Source organism: Hippocampus comes, unplaced genomic scaffold, assembly GCF_001891065.2.
Source record: "Hippocampus comes isolate QL1 unplaced genomic scaffold, H_comes_QL1_v1.1 scaffold217, whole genome shotgun sequence".
In the NCBI taxonomy this organism is placed as follows: domain Eukaryota; kingdom Metazoa; phylum Chordata; class Actinopteri; order Syngnathiformes; family Syngnathidae; genus Hippocampus; species Hippocampus comes.
The window spans coordinates 333528-356575 of record NW_017805334.1 but is presented as its reverse complement, the minus strand read 5'-3'; the positions used below and the strand labels follow the sequence as shown (position 1 = coordinate 356575).

Here is a 23048-nt window from a genome sequence, read left to right as displayed (position 1 = left end):
TCTACTATGCTCAAGGAGACATGCATTTTTTTCATAATTGAAAACCGTTTGCAAGTGTCTTATGAATGTCTGCCATTTGTTTTAAATATCCCAAGGATTGTGTTGGCAAAAATGGAAGCGTTAATGCTAACAATCAATGAGAAACACCGAGGGCACATGGGCTAACATTTAGCATCTGCGTGGTGGTGGTGTTACCCGTTGAGCAACGGCTATTTGAAAACAAACGGTACACCAACACGTGTTGACAGATAATACAGCAGTACTCAGGCATATATTCTTCATCTTCTGTGAAGAACAATTGTTACTGCTGTACTAATGAGCTGAGAGAAAAGTTGAATCTCCAGCACAGTGTCTTGCATCTGGAGATGCTGGGCTATTTTTTTTTATAATGTAAAATATCCCAGCTGTTCTATCACAGTTTAGGAAGTCAATTTGCCATTTTATCCCCCCGTGAAATCGAGATGGTACACGATACCGTTAAACAATCTCCCGCTGCGGCTACACACACAAGTGATTAAGCCTCCTGAAATCTATCTTTCTCCTGTCCTAGACAAGTGCACAGAAAAAGACTGGCAACAACATTTCGACAAAATAATTGGACTAAAGGTAGACATGCAATCACACACACACACACACACACACACACACACACACACACACACACACACACACACACACACTTCCGTTTGACAATATCTGTAATGTGCAATTTAATGGTCGAAAGCATTTAATGTGTGCTTTATGTGTGCCGGCGTGTGCATTTATCAAGCCAAAGCACATCTAATCAGACAATTAGTGCTCATCTTGGGCTAATTTCCTCATGGGCATTCATCACCATCCGTGACTTTTTAATTGGGACAGAATCAATTGTCACCTCACTATGACTTAGTAAACATACTCTCTCTCTCTCTCTCTCTCTCTCTCTCCCATTAAATCACCTAAAGAGTGCCAGTAATACATAAATAAAGAGTCAATAGACTTGTGTAATTACTGTGTAATGACATGTGTAATTACTCATCATTCTGTTGAATGTTGGGAAGGATTAGGAATCATGCATGTGCTGTACACAATCTTTCTAGATTTGGGTCTAAACATCAGTTAATCACTCCAGTACCATCACGCACTCCATGACACTTTTTCAAACCTATTTTTAAACCCATGAAAACTACTGGTACTTGTAGTACAGTCTTGTTTGGCCGCATCGCTCAACGTGCTTTAAGTCACGACGTCTGTCACTGCACTCCTTGTGTGTCGACATACTTGGCCAATAAAGATGCTTCTGATTCTAATTTTAATCTGTATCTTCTACTCCAAAACTGTGCTGATGTTAAATCAAACAATCGCTATTAATCGCAGATTTCCGCAACACACAGATTCAAAAAAAAAATCGGCCATACAGCACAAGCACAAACAATGTGTAGCATGGGACCCAAATAACCCCAATTTGGAATTAACGATTGCATAGCAGCCCACCGGCGTCTCGAGAGACTTGACATGTAACATGACCACATCAGCCTCCATTGTGCACTGTACACTTGTATTCCATTTTCCATGGACACAATTCCTTTCTGCAACACCCTCCGCTGCCAGCTTAGCGTCAGAACAACAATGGCCCCCTTGCTGCGTTTGAGCGCTTTGTGCAGAGGAGAGCAACATTCCCACCTTGAACTGCCTGAGCGAAGAGTGACAGCAGCGGAAGCCGTTGATGTCTGGTTTCTAATCATGGAGGATTATAGAGTGCGCGCGCCTGTGTCACTCTTGATTATGGCACAGGCACCATGAGACAATGCAGCAAGGAGGAAGACTCTTCCTTTCCAGACACTCCATAAAACGAACCAGAAATTCAAGCACATTTTTTGGCACAGTTTTCAATCAATATTTTTATGGAAAAGTCCTTCAAGGGCAACCATAAGTTTTTAGACGAGTTTGCCTTTTATGCGTTCACCTTATTCATCCATCCATCCATCCCTGATGGATAAGTCTATCTATATAGCTAGCTAGCTAACTAGCTAGCTAGCCTTCTAGCTAGCTAGCTATATACAACCACACCACTATGACAAACAAAACAACGTGACAGCAACAGAGACAAAAAAAAAAAAAAAAAAAAGAAAATCATGACAGTAACACTACGATCCGACTCCGAGCGGTGGGCATGGCAGTCCTTTTAACAAAAAAAAAAAGAGTGAATGACATGTTGACCCACAGGTGCAACACTGGAGGAGAAGTTCCGTTTGTGACCAACAAGTGGCATCCACTTGTTGGTCACAAACGGAACAGAACCATAAACCGTAAACTAAGAAACAAAACCAAATCTCATCTGAACCAAAACAGAACCATGACAAAAAGTTTTTGTTTTTTTTTTCCCCCAGTAAGGAGAAAACAAATCTTATCTTGCTGACAGTTTTGGCTGTTACTTTTGCAATTGTCTGATTCATTTTTGGCCCTGTTGCCTGGCATGCCTGAAACAGCAAAAGCCATGTTGCTTTTCATTTAACTTTGCTGTGACATCATCTTTTCTCTGATCTTTTTCATCATTGTCAGACTCCTTTTATTATTCAAATATACAACAAAAAAAATGCTACGTTGATTTTCACAAAGCTCTCTTCTTGCCTGAAGTTTACTCGGACAGACACCAGCTCGCCTGTGACCTTAATGACAAAACGAAAGAAATAACTGTGCTATCACGTAAGAACAAACCAGTCTGCACCTTGAGGCTTCCTTTTAAAACCCAAACGTTCGATTGAAGCGATTTCCACAATGCCCATTTAAGATATTGCACTTGTGTGTGTGTGTTCGCTCACTACGGATCTGCCTTGCTGAAATAGTCGCAGCCGTATGTCATCGTGACAACATCCTTGCTGATGAACTGGACGTCTTTTATCTGTCTCCTCCTCTCTAACCTTCTGCTGAACGTGATAGCATCGCAAGCATGCCTCGCCACCGAGATAACACATTTCAATCTGGGCTCTACAGCCTTCCGGTCCCTTTAGGCCGACATATGACTGGCTTCTAGCTTGTTTTCATCCATGGATCTTTTTTTTTGGACAATTTTAAAACCGCTCCCAAGTGTCTTAGTAAGGTTTGATACACATGCAACATGCTTAAAAACCGTATGCGGGAGTCGTTCATGGTTAGTAGCAACTGAACGGTAAATTTGACTTGCAAACTCGTAAAGCACAGCGGGATGTCAGCATACTTGTTGTGAAGGCGCGATAAAAATCCTGTCATCTGTCTGGGCTGTGAAAGCTGTTTACGCATGCAAACAAATGAAGCCGACGATCAAATCAGTCAGGCCAAATATTTATATGACAGTTTTACATTTGAAAGTCTTGTCACCCTTTGTGTTGTCACGCAGAACAGTAGGCGACGACTTTTACTTTTCATGATGTTTACGCTTGAACAGGTTCACTTCATCCATCCAAAGACATTCAGTTGAAAAACGGAATTTTGTGGAGAAAATTACTCCTGAATGGTGAACAGACGGGTACAGAATTGCAGTCTGTCTGACTGTCATGATTCTGTTCCGTTCGTCTCCAGCAGGTGGCAGTGGTGGAGTGATCCATTCCAGCTCTAACAACCGTAATGGAATTTTTTTTTCGTCCGTGTTGTATTGACTGTCTTCCAGTTTATTGGTAACCATTGTTTTTGTATTTGATGCCATTTAAGGGTATGACGAGCTCTTGATGACACGGGTCTCGGCATGCCGCAAACCGCAAGTAATTGCGGCGGCTCGACTTCACTTTTCGAAATACAGTCACACACCAATAACCGCACAAGTCTCATTAAGGTTTGTCCAAATATTTTTCACCAATAGCGGGCGGGTCTGGAATGAACGCGGGGGGGCTTTCACTGAAACTCAGGCCGCAAGAGTCTAAGCTGGTAATCCGAATAATAATGGCGGTCATCAAAAGCCAGTCCTTCGAGAAGGTGCTTTGCAAGCAACACAATAGCAAATGTGCCGTTTCATCTGCGGTGGTTGGCTTTATCGTCGCCACACAGCTTATGGTTTTCGGATTGTTGCCGCGCGCGCCATCGTGCCCACCTTTAAACCGCGGTGGAGTGATAGCACAGGTGGGAGAGGATGCTTCATCCGCACGTGTTTTTACTTTCATGAAAGCTTCGGGGGCAACGCGTTGTCATTTGTGTTCCGCGAAGATACAGCCGGCTTTGAAACAGGAACATAAAAGGGGCGGCGAGAGAAATGGCTCGTCTGAAAGCGAGGGACGAGGGCAACACACGACGGCGGGCACATGAGTCGGCGGGTAGCGTTATTTGAAGTACCTTTTATGTTGGCTTTTTTTGTTGGAGGTCGTGGCGGTGCATTAAAAAAAAAAAGTGGGGGAAGCAAGATTTCAATCGAGGTGCAAAAAGCCTTTAAGCCACTCAAGCACCCAAAGCAATGCAACGTTTCGATATTTGAATTTAAAAAGATGTCATCAGGAAACCTGCAGTATACACTTGTTGCACGTCAACTAGCATTGATGGACTCAACCTTTGTGCATTTTGATCCATTCAGGATCCCACAATTTGCGGTTTAGTGTTATTTCACTTTCAATCTATATTTTTTTCTGACCTCAAGATCTGTGATTGAAAAAAAATTTGATGAAAAAAAAAAAAAAACAACCCAGCCACGATAATGTTAACATGTAACGCTCCTTACATTCATTGTAATGTGTTCAGAAATTGAATCCTGAAGTCTTCTGATTTTTCATTCAACTTCCCCATGAAAAGGAGTCCAAACTTTTTAATTCTTTCATGCCCAATGCAATTACGTTTATTTAAAATGAATTATATTTTTAAATGATGTCCGACTGTTTTGATAACTGTACATGTTAAAAAAAATATGCAGCATTAAATTTATTTTTTTAATGTCTTTTTCCATTTTCAAAGGCCCACTGTCAAGCTGTAAAATGGAAAAGGAGCTGGCTGTAGCCTACCTATTGTGAAAAAAAAAAAAAAAAAAATAGAAGGTCAGTCGGTATTCATCTGCCCCAGACAGTTCAAGAAAAAAAAAAACACCCAATCGATTCTCTCCAACTTGTAACTGCTTGAACTTAGAGGACTTGCACGGCCCCTTTGCCCTTTTCTTGTCGTCTCCTTTATAACGCCACCTTCTGTCTTCTCACACAGATCCAACTGCTCCACATGGCGACACTCGGCATGTTTTTAATTCTTGATTTCATATCTTGTCCCTCGAATCTTCAACTCAAATCTTTTCATTGAATAACCCCCTTTTTTTTTTTGTTTGTTTTTGCTTTTTGTGCCCCTACTTCGAGATCTGTAAAACAAATAAAGGATAGGCAACGTCATTCGGAATGTGGTGAAAATAAGCTCAGTAGTCAGCAAAGAAAACTATGAAACACTTTTAGCCCTGAATGATGATAATGTTTTCTCGTCGTGAGACAGCGGACGCTATGGCAACATCCTTGTGCCAGGCGAGCATTCAGCCGTCGAAGTGTCGGAGAGCTAAATGTGTCCGAATGACGACAGCAAATTAAACGACCCCAATCTGTAGCAATTGTGCACAAGCCATATGGGTCGTCGAGAAGAACATCCTACTCTTTAGTCTCGTGCCTTTTTTTTTTTTTTTTTTTTTTTTTAATAGAAGGTGCTACGGTGAAATGAACTATTTCAAAATGTTATTGAGTCCTTTTTAAAAAAATCTGTCCTCTGGATAGTGCCAGGGAATTAACAGGTTTTGGCACATTGCAGAGCTGCATGCACACGGCTCTCTTTGCTTCGATATCAAAAAAAAAAAAAAAAAAAAAAAGTGTGCATTCGAGCTATCTGCTCAATTGCAGTATCAGACGAGCACGCGGTGTTACAGTAGTTGCCTCGAACCTTTTACAGCTTCCTTTCCCGGCACGTCACCGATTGGTCGTATTATTTGCTTTTCAACTGAAACCCTCTTTCTTGGTTGCGATCTTTGCCCCCTTGAAATCGTCTTGAGAAAAGACTTAGCTGGTCGCAGTCGCACATGATGAACGGAGCCCGCTGGCCTTCGAAAGACAAAGCAATTTGCTCAAAGTGATGGTAATAATGGGAAAGGCACGCCGATGTTGCCAGAGAGAAAGGCAAGCGGGGGCTAAACTGAGAGAGGCCAGGGATGGAGACTGTGAGTAATCACCTACGCAATAAGACCTGGTCTCTGTTTGGTCTTCGTGTTTGGGGTGGCAGGACATTAACCCCGCAAGGTTAATGTGAAGCCAAATGGAGGTTACGGCTCGGCGTGCGTGGGGTCGGCGAGGGAGGCATAACAGGGCCGCTGTCAGAAACGCCGCAAAAAACAATGAATAAAACAAATGGGGAAAATGTCACTCTTTCTCTTCTTTGAACCCCGAGTATCAAAGTGAGCGGGAAAAAAAAAAAAAAAGACTTTCAACGGATAACGAAAATCCTCTCAGTAAGAGAAAAATGAAAAGCCATCAGAGGAATGAAGGCGGCTGATGAGTATGACGCCCGCAGATAATGAAAAATGAAAGTGGCAAATGAAAGAGCGAAACGGGGGCGGGGGGGGGGGGATGATTTGAGAAGAGGAAATTTAACAGAATGGTCAATTTGACCACTTGGCCTGCTCTTGGCTCCTCCTTTGTGACATCACTGGGCCAGTTCAGATCAGCACGTGGGTGTTTTCTGGCCGAGACGAGCTTCGAGTCGAGAAAGAGTACTTGATGTCTTCTCATCCGCTGATTGCTCCGACAAACGGCGTCCCTCAGGGTCTGGCAGCTGGAGAAGCGACAAGAGATTACCGTGACAGATGGATTACAAGGAGGCAAAATGCATCATAAATGTCCTCCTTTTGACTTGAGTCATTTCAAACTGATCTCGGAGTGAACGAATCTAATTTGGTGAAAACTGCAAATTGCCGCGCACTGTCTTGAATGCGGCTTTGATCATTTACTTTTGGACTCGGGGTAATTCAGTGGTTGTATTACGCACGTATTGATTTCAGGTTTTTTTTTTTTTTCCCAAATGACTTTCCAAAGTTGCTCAAAATCAGTCGGCCGCCGACTCTTCAGAGCCATCCGATCCCACGTTTCATTTCCACACGCGGGGGTTCATGTTTCGGGCCTACACGATTTAGCTGCACGCGTGCAATCGAGAGGCTGCATGCTGACATTTCTAATTAGCATCAAGGCGGGCAGGATGATGATTACAATGACAAGAGAGAAAAAAAAACACTTGATGCATGACACTGCTTACGGTGATGTGCGCGCATTTCGAGCAGCGGCACTCAGAGATTTGTGTCGACTTGCATGCGTTCGACTCAGTGCGTGGATCTCCTCGAGGATAAATCAAGTCTGGAGGATGTAGAAACCTCTTGCCTTTGAGTGAGGGAATCCATCCTTAATTGAGCCTCTGTGGATCTCACGCGCAGATTGAAGACGCTTCTGGGGCATCAGGCTTTGCACTTTGACCTTTGGACTCAACCCAATCTTGTGACATTGAACGCATGGCTATGGAAGTGTGAAACCGTAGAGTATAAAACCGCGCTAATATATTGTTCTATTTCTAGTTACCAAAGGCTTGGACTGTGCCTCGAGGCAAAACTCTATTTCTGACGTATTCGTCTCTTTTGTCAGCATGAACATCAAGCTGCTGAAGCTCTCTTAACATAAAGCTGCACACTTTGTTTCCTCAATTGCATTCCTTACATTTTACATCAAAACAATTGTAAATTGTTCTTCGCAGAGGATAAAGAATATGTATGTCTAAATGTTGCTCCGCCGCTATGTTCGAATACCATTTTCCTCGCAAGTGAAAACCAAACATCATCTGAATGGTGTCTTCTACCTCAAATTCGTGAGTTGCGTTTTTCGTGTCTCGAGGCACGACTCTAATAACCCTTAATCACACTCCACATGTTTAATTTGAAGGTGTCACTTGGCAACGCATGACCAAATTTGGAAGTGCTGACATGGCAGCCTACCAGGAACTAAAAACGAAGATTTTTGCCACTCGTTCGACGGCGCCTCGAGTCGATTTGCCTTTCACCGCTGCTCAAGAGACCCCTCACTTTGCTCAAATTGATGCAACTATCCCACTCCAACTGCAAAGGAAGACCGAGTCCATGTTCTATTTTCACTTCCTGTCGCCGTAATGGTCATGACAATCCAATACGTGTCCGTAAAGAGAAAATTGGAATCGGCTGAAAGTTAAAAACAGTCATAATAAAACTAGTCTTGCCTGAACACCGCACATTGTCTCATGTGCACGGACTCCAATCCACTCATTCTGCAAGGAGGACCGTGCGTATCTTTTATTCCGGCATGTTCTCCGCTTCTGCTCTCTCACTCGCCGACTCCGCGGACAGAGGATTACAGCGGCATCGCTCCAAACCACGTCTCTCCTGAAATCCTTCTATCAGCTCCCTCCCCGAGCAACACTTTTGCGTCCCCCACTCGCGGAGAGATCAAATGTCTGTGATTGCGTTGAGAAATGCGTTCGGTGTTTCTGAGCTAGCGCTTTCAATCCTCAAAACTTGATTCTTTCTCCCGCCCCCTCCTGTCGAAAGGCAATCACTCCACATCTGATCAAAGGTATTTATTTTCCATTGACTGAATCTGACGCTGGGAGTCCCTTTACACGCAGACACACACGCGAACACAATTGCAGCAAGTCTATTGACGCCATAGTGCCATTGAGCAATGGACGTCGAACAGGAACAAGCCGTCTTTCAATACCGGTTTAACTCTGAAGTCATTCACAATGATTGAAATACGGTAAACTCACGTAAAGGAGGAGACTTGGTCTCCCCCCCAACCTTTTGAATGCGCTTTTGTTGTTATTCCACTGCTCTATTTCTTTCTTTGGGTCCATTTCCACCGTTCCGATTCGCCATGTATTCCATTCCTTCCGCCGCAGGTGTGAGCGGAGGAGAGAGGTTTGTTCCCAGCATGCCACTTGCCCTGAAGCGCCACGCGGCCTCTGCGCCGACCCCAGGCTGGATCCTGGTTTTTGCTCTCTTTTTGGCTCTGCAGGTAAGAATAATGATAATAATAATACATTTTATTTATAAGCGCCTTTCAAAAACACTCAAGGACACTTAACAGGTCTTATCTCAAAAATATCTGTCTACTGTATTCTCATGTCATTATATATACTGTATATATATATATATACACACGTGTGTGTATATCTATCTATCTAGCTAGCGATCTATCTAGCTAGCTAGCTAGCAAGCGATCTATCTATCTATCTATCTATCATCTTTTTTTTAATTACATTACATTTGAAAGGGAAGTTTTTTGTTAACCCAGCCATTATGAAAAAAAAAAAAAATCCATCGCTAGCCTCATAAAATTTGAAAGATAAGAAACCACCGTGCCCAAGGAAAAACATCCAATCACTCATTTGCAGGGCACAAAAGAACAAGATGAGGCCAAAAGACAGATTTTTTTTTTTTTAATTGTTGAATTGTAACTGTTTTAACAAATCTGACAAAAAGTGCTTTCTTTTTTTTATTTTCCTGAATAGGGTGCTACTTACGCTGCTCCCTCCGCAGACACCAAGCTGGTTCGGACCACTCGAGTGAGGAGACAGATCCCAGACGGGGAAGCGCCTTCAGCTTCCTCCACCAACCAGACGATGCAGCAGCAACCTTTAGTCTTCAATCACGTGTACAACATCAACGTACCCGTGGAATCTCTTTGCTCCGTCGACCTTGACACCTCTGCACCACCAGAGGATGGTGAGGTTTTCTTGTTCATTTTTCTGGCGGCGGCGATTGGCTTTTGTTTACACACAGATGCGAGGGCATTCAAGTTCAAGGGCTTGTTTTTGAATTGTATGTTCACCAACCGGGCAGCTGGTTATTTGTCGACCAACACAAAGGGTCAAAGGTTCGCTTTGCAAGAATGTTTCATTCTCGGTTAAATTTGTGGTTTAAGCGCCACAAAGTTTCAGGACATCATTCCTGTAACAATACGCCTTTTATTTAAGAACAATTTCATTCATGCTGGAATGTCATTTTGACGTGCAATGATCCGGCATTTTAGAACCTTTATTTGGACCGAACCGAAGGAGTCATTTGATTATTATGTATGATACTCATATAGTTGATGAATGATACGGCAATTTCATCCAATTATGCGGGCCCACTGGTGTAGATTATCGAGGGAAAAAAAAAAATTCTTTTTCCAAGGCCCGCGTGCTGAGCTTGGGTCCAGAGCTTCTATGGAGGGACCACTGGACCCAGTTGGACCTACAGAGTACACCGAACAGACATTGGATGCAGACAGCCAGGTATCTGCTTCTTCTACATCATTGTCCAAAAATGACTGCAAATTAAACAAGAACATTGAATTTTAAGGGGAGAAAAAAAAAAACATTTGCGTGTCCTTTTTCAGGTGACGTTCACTCACCGTATCAACATCCCGAAAGCGGCATGCGGATGCCCGGCAACTGTCACGATCCAGCAGCTCGCCACCAGGGTGGAGATGCTGGAGAGGGAGCTCTCCATGCTCCGAGCTCACTGTGGATCCGGTTGCTGTCGGGAGAACCCCGCCATTGGTGAGGGAGTCAGGAAAAACACGTCCTCCGCCATTGTGGTTGTTTGTTCTTGTGCATCGGTGCTTCCTGTGATACTGCAATGGTACAAGTCACTCAGCCGATGTAATTTTTTTTTTCATCATTATCATTCTTTTTGTGTCATGAATTGCAAGCAAAATTTTTAGTCGTGAGCATGGGAGCAGCTCGCTTCACGATATGCAGCGGCGCTTGCTTCAACATAAAACACGTAGAATGACCCGTTACGTATTCAACCAAAGCGCATTCACTTACGAAAGTCCATCTTAACACACAATGCAAAAAAAACGGCACAGACGTGCTAACACAATTAGCCTTGGCGTTGCAATAGTTGTAACCCTTAAGCGAGGGGTATCGATCTGCAAAAAAGTGGTTTCAAACATTCCTACTTTTTGGAATGGATGACTGCGAAAACTAAACTTCCACTGTCTTCAATATGCCACAAGATGGCGCCAAAACTATTTTTCAAAATATTAGACATGGCTTTGGCCTGAGCACAAAAAACATCTTTTTTTTATTTTTTATTTTTTATAACGAAAATGAAATGTTACAGAAAACAGGTTCCTCACAGCCTTCATTGAAGTTTTCGTATAAATGGTCCAAATCAGTTGGACATCTGTTAACTCTGTACTCTGACCCAACTTATTTTTCAAGCATTGTAACATGTCTTCACGCATAAATGTTTCTCCAGGCCGCTTCGACTATTTCCCCGGATGCAACGGCCACGGCAGCTTCAGCCTGGAGCTGTGCGGCTGCATATGTGACGAAGGCTGGACCGGCAAAAACTGCTCCGAGCCCCGTTGCCCCGACGACTGCTCCGGCCAGGGCGTGTGCATCGAAGGGGAGTGCGTGTGCGACCGCGACTTCGCCGGGGAAAACTGCTCCGAGCCCCGCTGCCCGGCCGACTGCTCGGGCCGCGGCTTGTGCATCGACGGCGAGTGCGTGTGCGAGGACTCCTTCACCGGGGAGGACTGCATGGTCGGGAGATGCGTGAACGATTGCTCGGACCAGGGACTGTGCGTCAACGGAACGTGCCGGTGCCGTCCCGGCTACGTGGGGGAAGACTGCTCGCTGGTGTACTGCGCCAACAACTGCAGCAAGAAAGGAATCTGCAAAGACGGATTCTGCGTGTGCCAGGACGGCTTTGCCGGAGATGACTGCAACTCCGGTAAATGAAGTTGTCAGGTTAATCCTTGAGATTCTCAATGACTTGCTGATGTTGGCGCATGATGATGTTTTGAAATTGCGTTTGATGATTCGAGGCACATTTCTCCGGGGAAACCTGGAGATGAAACTACTTTTGAGGTGTTTGACTCAAAGTTGAACTGCGGGTCAGCAGGTGTGGATAGGCTGTCTGCGCGCGATACGTATGCAGATAAATGAAACGGATTTCATCGGAAGAAATTCTTTCAACCACCTGGCGGAGTATGAAATGCCACACTTGGCGGCCTCTCCGCGCCCCCCACACATCCCCGTGATGCATTCGAGATTATGGAGCGGTAATTAAAGAAAGCAAGCTCTACCTACCATCATTTTTTTTTTTTTTTTAGGTGCCCGCCTCATTCGAATGCAGGTGGCAGCGTGTCCGACTAGCCGCACAGCAGAAGGTGTAGAAGCATTCATTTGTCAAATGTCACATTAATCCTCGGAGAGAGGCGTCACATTAGCCGCCGCTGAGTCGGCCTTGGGAGTCTCACGCTTTGTTCCGCGCACCTCGGCGCCAAATATCAGATCCTCCTCTGCCATTTGGGAGGCGACCGTCAACGGAGTGATGGATGAGACCAGACATGGGAGCGGATGACAGATAGGCGCTATTCTCTGGTTGATCCCTCCTGGCCGCCCTTAATTTGATCCAAGTCAGGTGGTCTGAATTGCTGATAACTTGGCAATTAGATGTGGGAAATTGACGGTGCTTTTCGCGGAATACTAAACAAAGCGGTCCAATTACCGCAGACCCGTAGGTTGACAGGTTTAAGCGTTGAGCAGAAAAAGCGGAATATATTTCCGGTGGCCTCGAGCACCCTCCCATTTTCGGGAATAATGACGGCTGTTGACTTAAAATGGGATGCTTCAGGCGTGAGATAAGAGGAATGTGCATCTTTACATACGCGTCCGTCCACCCACAACGTAGCGATCAACTTGAACCGAGTCGTGCTATTTCATCTTGACAGCAAAGGTATTTCACCGCCATTCCAGTAAGCACTCGTATTACTGTCAGATAGATTGAAGTTGACTTTTTTTAAGCGCAGGCGCACAGTAGGACATGAGAATGCTTCAGAAAAGGATTCTTTGTATATCCGACACGTCAGTCGAGCACCTTTTTGTCGAGAAACACGTTTGTCATTCCGTGTTTGTCGAACAAGCTTGTTGACGACGGGATGGACCGATACCACCTTTTTATCAGACCCCGCTAACAATTGTGGACTCGCCAATGCTAACTTCTGACACTTGAAATTACACCTTGACATTATGAGCCGGAGTTCAAAATGTATTGTCGTACTTTACACCCCAAAATAAATAAATCGGTCACACGAGCAAACATAAAACACACCCAATTGAGCTACTACTGAATACTGAATATCAGAACACCCTATTGCCTCCAACACCTCTCCGAATGTGTCAATCTAAACAACTGTCAAATGCCCCCGAAGGGTCATTGCGCAAACATGATGCGTGTATAAACTTTACCCAAAGGAATATGTCTTAAGCGACGAGGACCATTTTCCGAGTGTTCCCCGAAGGTGAGTCCTAATGATATGCTGACTATTCTTCAATCAGTCAAAATGAATTTTGCAAAACCATGTAAACGTTTAATCACCTCTACATATGACAAACACAGGACACAACAAATTGATGAATAACTAGTTTTAAAATCAGAAATCAAGAATAATGACTATTATTGTGGATTACATATGACCATTTGAAATTTTTCCTTGAGACTTTAGCAAGCGTCATGGAACTTGACATGCTTGATTTGCTTTCGCGGGCCACATAAAATGATGTGGCGGGCCAGATCTGGCCCCCGGGCCTTGACTTTGACACCAGTGATCTAAGGGATGATATATACAAACGTCTCCAAGTCAGTGACTCAAGAGTTTCCCCCCCGCTCCCTTCTCATGCAGATTGACTGCTACAAAGTGGCCAATATGCTAAACAGCCCGTGGCCATCTGTCAAGGGGTAGATGAAAAGGCCACTAAAGTATCCAAAGGTTCCCCGTGGAGGATTGTAATGTCCAATATCACAGGACGCGCAGATTATGATGAGGAGATGCCATTTCTAACTCTGCTGTTTTTTTTCCTCTTCAGTTTATGTCCCCATTTCAGACTGCCACCTCCTCCCTCCCCTCTTATCTCCCGTCTGAGCGTGCATCCGTCTGTCTCCTTACTTCACCGACCAACGGCGTCATGTGTTTCGGTCTTCTCCGCCGTGCCTTTCGCTTCTTTCCCTTCCTTGACTGTCGTCTTTTTTTTGGGGGTGGGGGGTGGGCAATTGAACTGTAAACACTCTTGTTTTTATGCAGGCGCATTACAATTCAACACCAGCTCTCAGCACATGACTTGACTTGACTATTGCCACTTCAACCTGGCAGGACCGTGCTCTGCCTTTCGCGTTAACACTTGGTTGCTTGTGGCTGTTCATTTCCTTTCACAAGCTGGCACAAACAAAGCTTACACAACACCTGCAGATTTGAGAAGTTGACAGCAGTGCATAGAACGATAGAGACGGGTTCTCAATTTGGTTTTGGATGTCGTTACACATTACAAGGGAGATTTGGTTTTCCAGGGACCCCTTGACAATGCAAATGCCAATTAAATATAACTACCATTTTTTCATTACCCCCATCACAAATCTGTGTATCAGCCATTTTTTTTTCTCTATTCTTTCCCTCTTCGGCTTTCTCTCTTTGATGTGCATGAACCCGTGGCTGATCACGTGGCGTTCTCAAACGGTCACGACGGCCCGAAGCTCCGGTCCAAATACTGGCTGTTAATATCAGAAAAACAATTATTAATAAGTGGTTGTAGCATGCGCAAGCATTGCAATACTCAGGTGAATTAGCTTGTTCTCTCCCCCGCCAACAGTGGCACCTGCCATGAACCTGAAAGTCCGAGGTGTAACAGATAGAGATATCGAACTGGAGTGGGACGGTTCTGTGGTCCTGACGGATTTTCTCGTGACATACACACCAAGCAGCCCGGGCGGTGAGTCTGATGATGGGCTTGAATGTCAAAAACGCACTGGACGCCTCCACAGAATTCAGTTGACAATAAGCTTCTAAATAATGGAAAAGATCAACCTCGTGTTTATTTTTCCATCTCTCAGGTATCCAACTAGAAATCCGGCTCCCGGGGAATACCACATCCTGCACTATCTCAGACCTGGATGCAGGAATGGAGTACAACATCAATGTGTTTGCCGTCATTAATAACAGCATCAGTGTTCCTGCCAGCATTACTGTCGCAACCTGTAAGCCTGCCGCCATGTTTTATTCATTTTCAGATTCAATGCATAAAGAAAACTAATGTGGTACGCTCCTGAGCATGGACGGAGTAAGAATGTCACCTGCTCCACCGTGCCACCTGGTTCCCATTTCCTCCCACCCCAACACACCCATGCAAATACAGTAGACACACACACACACACACGCACACACACACACACACACACACACACACGCGCACAGGCATAGCTTTTGAAGGTGTTTTGCATCCACTTCCAAATACAGGAAGACATCCACTCCATAAATAAGTCATGGGAAGCATAAAATGTTCAGCATATTTGAGTATTTCCAAATCAATCAAATATGATATTTATTTATGTATTTATGATGCGACCTGTGATTTTTATGTACTGTAGAATGGAGTATGTACTTGTTTCTTACCTCAGCTCACCCACGATCTCATGTGGACAAGCGCTCTCGAAAAAGGATGGCTTGGATCTTTCCATCCCTCATAAAGTGGCTCAGTACTTGGTCTTCATATACAAAATGTAAATGACTTGAAGCACACCAGAGACTAGAAAATAATTGCTCCACGAGTAATTAAAAAAGCATTTTTTTTTGAAAGGCTTCCCAGTCTAATAAGTGAAATGTCATTTGGAAATGAGAGGCAAAGGAACGGAGCAATGAACAAACAAATAAAATGCATGAGGGAAAAGTTCAACATTGGACACTTTCAGCATGCGATGCATGTGATTTATGTGCCAATGCGGGTCACGGAAGGAAAATAATCCGTCTCTCACTTCCACACCAGATCTCTCCAATCCAGATGGTTTAGTCTTCAAATCCATCACCGAGACGTCAGTCGAGGTCCAGTGGCAACCTTCCTACTATTCCTTCGATGGCTGGGAGATCAGCTTCATCCCGAAGGTACTGTACGACGACCAACGGTCTATTAAATAGGGAGTTTGTCAAAACTGCTTGCAAATTTTTGCATGTAGACTCACGTCACTAACCTCACCCGGAACTCTCTGACCAAAGCCACGCCCCTCCCTGTGAGCCTGATTGACGTAGATGCAAGCTGTTCTCAGAGTTATGAATGAAATCAGATGACATCCACCACGCACGTCAGCGGAGCTCAGGATCTGTCCTGCCTACACCTTGATGAAATCGCGTTGCATAACCTACGCCACAACTTAGACCTGCTTTTACCCGGTCGAAACATTCGTCTACTTTCTGCCACCAAATTGCCAGGCGCAGTGCGGTCTGCCGAATTTCCAAACACGCTAAAGGAGGCTTGCACCTGCACGAAAAACAAGACACATTTGCCGCTAGCTGCAAAAAAATAGAGCCCTAAATATCTATTTGAGGTTTTATTTTTGAAACGCACAATCCAAAACAGGCAACAATGTATGTATTTGTGAAGCGGAAATATTGTTTTCCTCTTCTACTACTGACAGGTCGCTAATACCCATTTTAACAAATATGCTTTTATTTTTTTCATGTTTTTTTTTTCCTTCATGGGGAGACTTCAATGAGATTTAGGGGGGAAAAAAGTTCAAATGGAAGCATTGGCATTCAAATGAGTTTTGAATCCATGCGGTATTAGGCAGCAAAATATGGCAATGCATTGGTTTTGCCCAATTCAAAGTCTGTTTTGAATGAGACTGCCGGATTGTGTGAAGCTTATTGGCTATTAAAAGGATGATCCGGTAAACCCCTTTGAGAGCATAACCCTTTGTTCAACCGTAGTCAGACTGGGTCCAAAGCCAGTAATCAAAAACCTTTCTCCTTCTAAATCTGGCGGCAAACTCAGGTACTCTGGGCACTTTAATCTCAGCCCTCTCCCAGTAATTGGTTTTCTCCTTTAAGGTCTCCTATGGGGGAAGATGTGCTTTGATTTGACCGGTTTCTAAGCTTTCAATGTGACGATACGGTCCCCCCCTTTTTTTTGTTGGTGGGGGGGGGGGTATATATTTTTTTCAAGCCCTTTTAAATGTTGAACGTCTCTAAGTAAAATTAAATACAACAACCACAAAAACAGTCCCTCCTAATTTGATTGTATTGCTTTTAGCGCACCCGTCTTCTTTTTCCACATCCGGTCGTTCATGGTACTTGCCCTCTTTCTCTCTCATTCCAGTAACATCCAACTCCCCACTCATCCCTCCATCCCATTTTTAACTCTTCCATTTCCCACCTCCTCGTTGTGATCGCCAAACGGCCGCCTCGCCCCAAAGGTAACCTCCATCCTCGTTCACCCTGCTTGGCTTTTTTTCCTCTTTTCCCTGCAAGCGCTCCTCCCTCCCCACCCGCCACCCGTCTTCGTGTACTTTCGCAGCCGCCGGGGGAAATCACATTAGGAGTTTGAAGTCCTGCCCTCCCCTGTGAATTTAATCCAGAAATGGGGGAGAAGGGGGATTGTGAATTTTGACAATCTCCTAATGGAAATGTGTATTAGGGCTTTTGTTTATGCAAACACTTGTCTCATTTGTTGCCAATTGAGGAGGGGTGAACTTCACATTCTGCCACGACAGCAGAGGTGACATTTTCCAGCAGATATGTACTTCATTATGGCCGATGTTTCTCTTTGTCTTTTCCAACACAGACATAAATCATCTGCGGGCATTCCTTAAAATAACATGTTGATTCGATTTGCGAGATTTGTTTGAGTTGTGAAGTTTTGGCAAACATGAGAAAAAAATAGTTTCTTGGCAGCGCCCCCCCCCCCCACCTGCACCTCCCAACCCAGAAAATACACCGCAGCAATTGAGCGTCACAATGTTTTGCTGAAGAATTTGAAGCGCTTCTCAAAACAGTTCAAAGATCACGACGCATCAGGATTTCTTTGAATCACGTAACGTCTTTGGGAACGTGAAGTTGTGTGAAATGATGCGTGTGGCTTCGCCGCTGCTCAAATTGCACGTTGTGACTCATCCCGTCGCTCTCGGAGGAGAGAAAATAGCAAGTCTCAGATACTTTGCTGCATCTTGTCGCCTGTACATCCCAACAGCTTGCGATACATATGCATCGTGGGGAGGCTGACGCAGAAGATGGAAAAGTTCTGAGGCTTTTTATAATCAAGTGTTCTGAGAGATTTTGTTGTCTAAAGTTTTCAAACGATTGGGAAACATTGAAATTCCGAATTTTTGGAACCCCTTCGATTGAACGGGTTTTGAGCGGTTGCCAAAATGTTTCTTCAACTCCAAATCTAGTTTTCCATCATAAAAACAATCCTAATAAATTGCAGCCATAATTTCAGTATGGAGACAATATTCGAACCTTTGTAAATGGTCCCCAAGAACAACCGTAACTATAATGTGGCCCCTGATGAAAGCACATTGCGCCGTCAAGTCCATCTTGAACAACAGCATGCATCTCTTCTTATAGATGAACCAAACATGCTATCTCAAGTGTTCTTGTAGGAGGAAATTCAGGACGAAATAATGAGGAAAATGTACCGTATTTTCCACACTATAAGACACACTTAAAAATATTAAATTTTATGCGCCTTTTCATCTGATACGGTTTACATGGATCAATAGTCCGAGTTCTTAGACGTAGTATTGTAGTATAAATGTACTGTAAAATGCTTTGTTACCGCTGCAGCGGTTGTGAAAGCTCTGTATAAATAAAGCTGTATTGTATTGTATTGTATTCCCTTTAGCATAGCTCCATCTAGTGGATGTGTTATGCACTAATTGTGGCTTCTATTCTATGCGCCTCATAATGTTGTGCACTCTATATATGAAAACAGTTTGAAAATAGGTCATTCATTGAGGGAGCGCCTTATAGTGCGGAAAATACGGTAACAGAAAATTGGACTGTCATTGTTATGCGTAATCATTTCGTTTTATGCAGCCTTGTCTGTCCGAGTCTGGGCACGTGTTCTTATTGAAACATCACAGTTGTTGTTGCCACTGCCCATCCCGGCAATGGCGGTTCATTTAAATTGATTGCAGCCGTAATGGCACTTTTTATGTCCCGCGACACAAGCCTTCATCTTGTGGGCTTTTGTGAGGAGATGCAGGTGTGACATCTGTCTTTCACAACATTTCCTCTACTTGGAGTGGAATAATACTCGAAAGATGTTGCTGATAATGAATTTGCAAATGCCAAACTGCGAACATGTGGGGATTCACTGCGCATCCTACAGACTTGCATCAGACCACAAACACATGCTGCCTTTGAATGCCAAACAATTCAATTGTGCATCCTATCGGGCTTTTTTCCCCTCCCGCCTCAGGACAATGATGGTGGAATGACTGCCCAGCTGCCCAGCACCATCACATCCTTTCTACAAACTGGCCTGAGACCGGGCGAGGAGTACACAGTCAACCTGGTGGCCCTCAGAGACCAGGGTCGCAGTCAGCCCTTTACCGCCACCGTCACGACACGTACGTACTGAATTCGGCGTCGACGGCCTGCTTTACGGCATTTTTTTTTAAACCCTATTGATTGCTTCGATTCATGTAAAATTGTATATTTTGTGAACATAATTGGAACAACCTCCAAACTATGTGGACAGTATTGTAATAATCTGACATATAGATCAATTTAAAACACATACTACCAGAAAAATGCAATCCCAGTGGCTTTGTATATCCCGCCGGCGGTTTATCGAAAGCCAACAGTCTCGAACTTTACAGGTTTTACATGGGACGGTGATTTCAGTGACTCCAAGCGGGTCTCGTGCGTGCCTCCGAAGTCAGCTGGGATGGGCCGATTTGCTTACTTTTTACAGACCGACAATGACTGTGGACCCCACAGAGTGCCTGTAAAACAAGGTTTTACATGGGACGGTGATTTCAGTGACTCCAAGTGGGTCTCGTCCGTGCCTCCCAAGTCAGCTGGGATGGGCCCATTGCTTACTTTTTACAGACCGACGATGACTGTGGACCCCACAGGGTGCCTGTAAAACAGTTTTTCAAACAAAAAGTCGCAAATCACATTCAACGCATAGGTCGTGACATATTAATAAACACACACACACACACACACACACACACACACAGAAAGGAGCATACTGATGAGCCGCCTCTGTCTCAGTGATGTATCACCTTTACTCCACACCCAGCTGGCTTCACGAGCGCGTCTCTAATAGATTCAATTCAAAAGTTGTTCATCAAATTTCAGACTCTCATCTCCGCAGTCCAAACACCATCAATTTCCCGTCAAGACTTTGTTCAAGTTATGAGCCGTAATTAAGTACAATTTAAAAATTCATGCCGCTTGCTCATTAATATTTCATGGCAGCCCGTGAGAAGACACCTGATTGGTTCACGTTCAGAGTGTTCAGGCGAATTTCAAGGCACTTGGTTATTTATGAGAAAGATAGATTCCTCCTTGGAGATGGAGGGAAAAGTATGATGAGGTGTCCGAGGGAAAAAGCAGAAGGAGATGCTTCTTGGCTGTTGTCTTCCTGAGGCTCTTTTTTTTTTTCTAGGACGAGGCCCAAGGGCCAAATTGTGACTACATCAAGGGAGTAGGTTGGACTATAATGTGTCAAACTTGAGTCTCTTACTCCCCCCCCACCCCACCCAGAAAGCTCAAGGAAATACTTTTGAGGAGTGCGTGCTTCCCTTTTTGCACATTGTGGCAAACATGCCATTCACTTGAGTTCCCCCCCGCGGGTCAACACGCACAAGAATAAAAAAAAAATAAAATAAAAAAATGCCATCGCAGCACGGAATGTTCCTCTCAAATGGACACCCTGGAAAAGATTTGCTCTATTTCCCAAACGTCAAGTTGGTCTTTATAAAGGGTGCAGCGCAATACATTTGCATAAAATGGAATTCTTATCGCAGTAAGTGATTCAAAAAGCGACGACATGCAAAATGAAATATTTCATTGAACAAATGATGATTGCTCACAGCGCATGACAAGCTAAAATTTACGTTGTCAAGAAACTGGAATACGACATAAGTAGGGATTACCGTCAAACATACTGTCGGTCGACGTTGGCTTTCTAAAGTATCGAGTGAAGTGAAATTAAAGGCTACAGTTCAAACGTGGACATCAGAGAGTAAAGAGAGAAATCTCTTTGTTTCTAACAGTGTGGCTAATTCACAAAAATGTTGCAAAATGAATTCCCCGTTGTTTGCAGTGATCGACGGCCCCACTCAGCTGTTTGTGCGCGATGTGTCGGACACGGTGGCATTCCTCGAGTGGACCCCGCCAAAAGCCAAGATTGATCAGATTGTCTTGCGTTACGGCCTCGTGGGAGGAGCGGGCCCGCGTACGACTTTCCGCCTCCAGCCCACGCTCAGCCAGTACACCCTGCAGGTGAGTGGGTGGGACGCTTTCCATTGATCCGCTACAGCCATGTGGTATCACGAAAATTGAAAATAGTGATGGGCAAGGTTTTTTTTTTTTTTTTTTAACCATATCTACGAATGCCCTGCTATCTATTTTTAAAAGTTTTTTTTTTTTCTAACCATATCTACGAATGCCGTGCTATCTATTTTTAAAAACGAAACGTGGCCCCTTGACTACAAAATGTTCACCCGCTCCTGATTCCAAAATAACCAACCGCGCCTCCTTTGCTGTGAAGGTCCTCCGCCCCGGTTCGCGTTACGAGGTGTCTGTGAGCGGCGTGAGGAACGGGAACACCAGCGGATCCATTTCCATTGAATTTACAACCGGTGAGGGCTGACAGCAAGCAGATGTGGTAATCATGCCGCGCGCTATCCCGAGCCTGCCTCCGAGGAATAGAACTGTTGACGACATATGGCCTGATGTACCGTGCTGTTCAAGGTCATTTGGCAGAGTCCAATAAAGTTTGCACGCCTGATATTAGGCCGTGCTCGAGTGGTTAACGCAAGCACCGAGCAATGATTGTAGCCTAACTGCATGCGTTTGTGACGGTGATTACGCTGCTCATGTCTGCTTGTTCAAACCCCCCCTGAGAAACGGTCTCAGTGTCCCCAACATTGTCAGCTTTATCGTTCTTCTCAGAGATTGACGCCCCCAAGAACCTGCGCCTCCTCTCCAAGACCTCCACCACCCTGGAGTTGGAATGGGACAACAGTGAGGCACAGGTAAGCTCCCTGAGCACTCCGCCCGCCGGTCGTTGGAGGACTTTGTTTATGATGTTCCCGAAATATGACACTTTGAAGTTACAAATGACACATGTTGTAAGAAATACTCCATTACCACTATAGTTACTGTGGATATTAAAAAAAATTGTAAACAAAAGCTCAAATGCTAGGCTTTTGGTCATGTAAAATTTAAGCTCAAGTTAAATTGTTTGGAAACTTTTTCCACTATTCATGTGACCAATAGTGAAGAGCAATCTTGTATTTTCCGCAAACATAATTTTTGGGAATAAGGTCAAAAAGTTCAATCTTACTTTCACTGGACCATAACAAAATCTCCCAAACAGCTGAAGGGAATTGTGTTGTAGGTGTCTGCTGAATCCTTATAAGAGGGTGTGCATGCTGAACGCCCCCTTGAAAATGTTCCACTGTGCATGCTATCATACTATGTAATCACTTTGTGTGTGTGTGTGTGTGTATGTGTGTTTTACTTTCTTGATCGGAGTCTTCCATTTTAAGATGAAAATAAACCGAGGGTAATCAATAATTGTAATCTACTTAATTATTTGCATGTGGGGGTGGAAGCCTGGAGTCTTCCATTTTAAGATGAAAATAAACCGAGGGTAATCAATAATTGTAATCTACTTAATTATTTGCATGTGGAGGTGGAAGCCTACCAGGTGGTGTACAGCACACTGGCAGGTGATCAATATGAAAAAGTCATCGTACCAAGAAATGAGGGCGCAACCACGAAGACCACTCTCACCGGTAAGTGGGGAGAAATTGGCATCAACAAACCCTTGGGTCCTTTGCGCAACGATTTTGCTGTATTTGTTTTTTTTCCACGTTATCCCGGCTCACCTGCTGTGTCGAGGGAAGTATTTTACATGCCAGGGTGGCGTCCGCCGCGTGGCTGCTCACAACTGATTGTATTTGTCCAGGGGCTTGTTGGCCTGGGGGCGTATTGGAATCAAGAAAATTGGGAAGTTTGTTATTTTGTGCAATCAATGCTTGAATAGCTTTTTAAGAAGAATTACTTTCTCTCTTT

At 44.2% G+C, this 23048-nt stretch overlaps 1 protein-coding gene and 1 long non-coding RNA gene across 2 annotated transcripts in view; one reads left to right on the top strand and one right to left on the bottom strand.

Moving 5' to 3' along the window:
* The first annotated feature begins 8750 nt into the window (after positions 1-8750).
* The window catches only part of tnr (tenascin R (restrictin, janusin)), a 47311-nt gene continuing 33013 nt past the window's right edge, over positions 8751-23048 (top strand). The window contains exons 1-13 of the mRNA XM_019871672.1: positions 8751-8981; positions 9478-9691; positions 10145-10245; positions 10350-10512; positions 11219-11695; positions 14611-14730; positions 14852-14995; positions 15781-15896; positions 19210-19360; positions 21070-21248; positions 21517-21607; positions 21921-22003; positions 22666-22768. Coding sequence (XP_019727231.1) covers positions 8772-8981; positions 9478-9691; positions 10145-10245; positions 10350-10512; positions 11219-11695; positions 14611-14730; positions 14852-14995; positions 15781-15896; positions 19210-19360; positions 21070-21248; positions 21517-21607; positions 21921-22003; positions 22666-22768 — 2152 coding nt within the window. The 5' untranslated portion in view covers positions 8751-8771. The remainder of the gene's footprint in view (positions 8982-9477; positions 9692-10144; positions 10246-10349; positions 10513-11218; positions 11696-14610; positions 14731-14851; positions 14996-15780; positions 15897-19209; positions 19361-21069; positions 21249-21516; positions 21608-21920; positions 22004-22665; positions 22769-23048) is intronic.
* On the bottom strand, positions 10057-10439 carry LOC109516878 (uncharacterized). Its single transcript, XR_002168442.1, has 2 exons — positions 10365-10439; positions 10057-10204 (listed from the first exon to the last, which is right to left on the bottom strand). It is a non-coding gene; the product is annotated as an uncharacterized LOC109516878 (long non-coding RNA).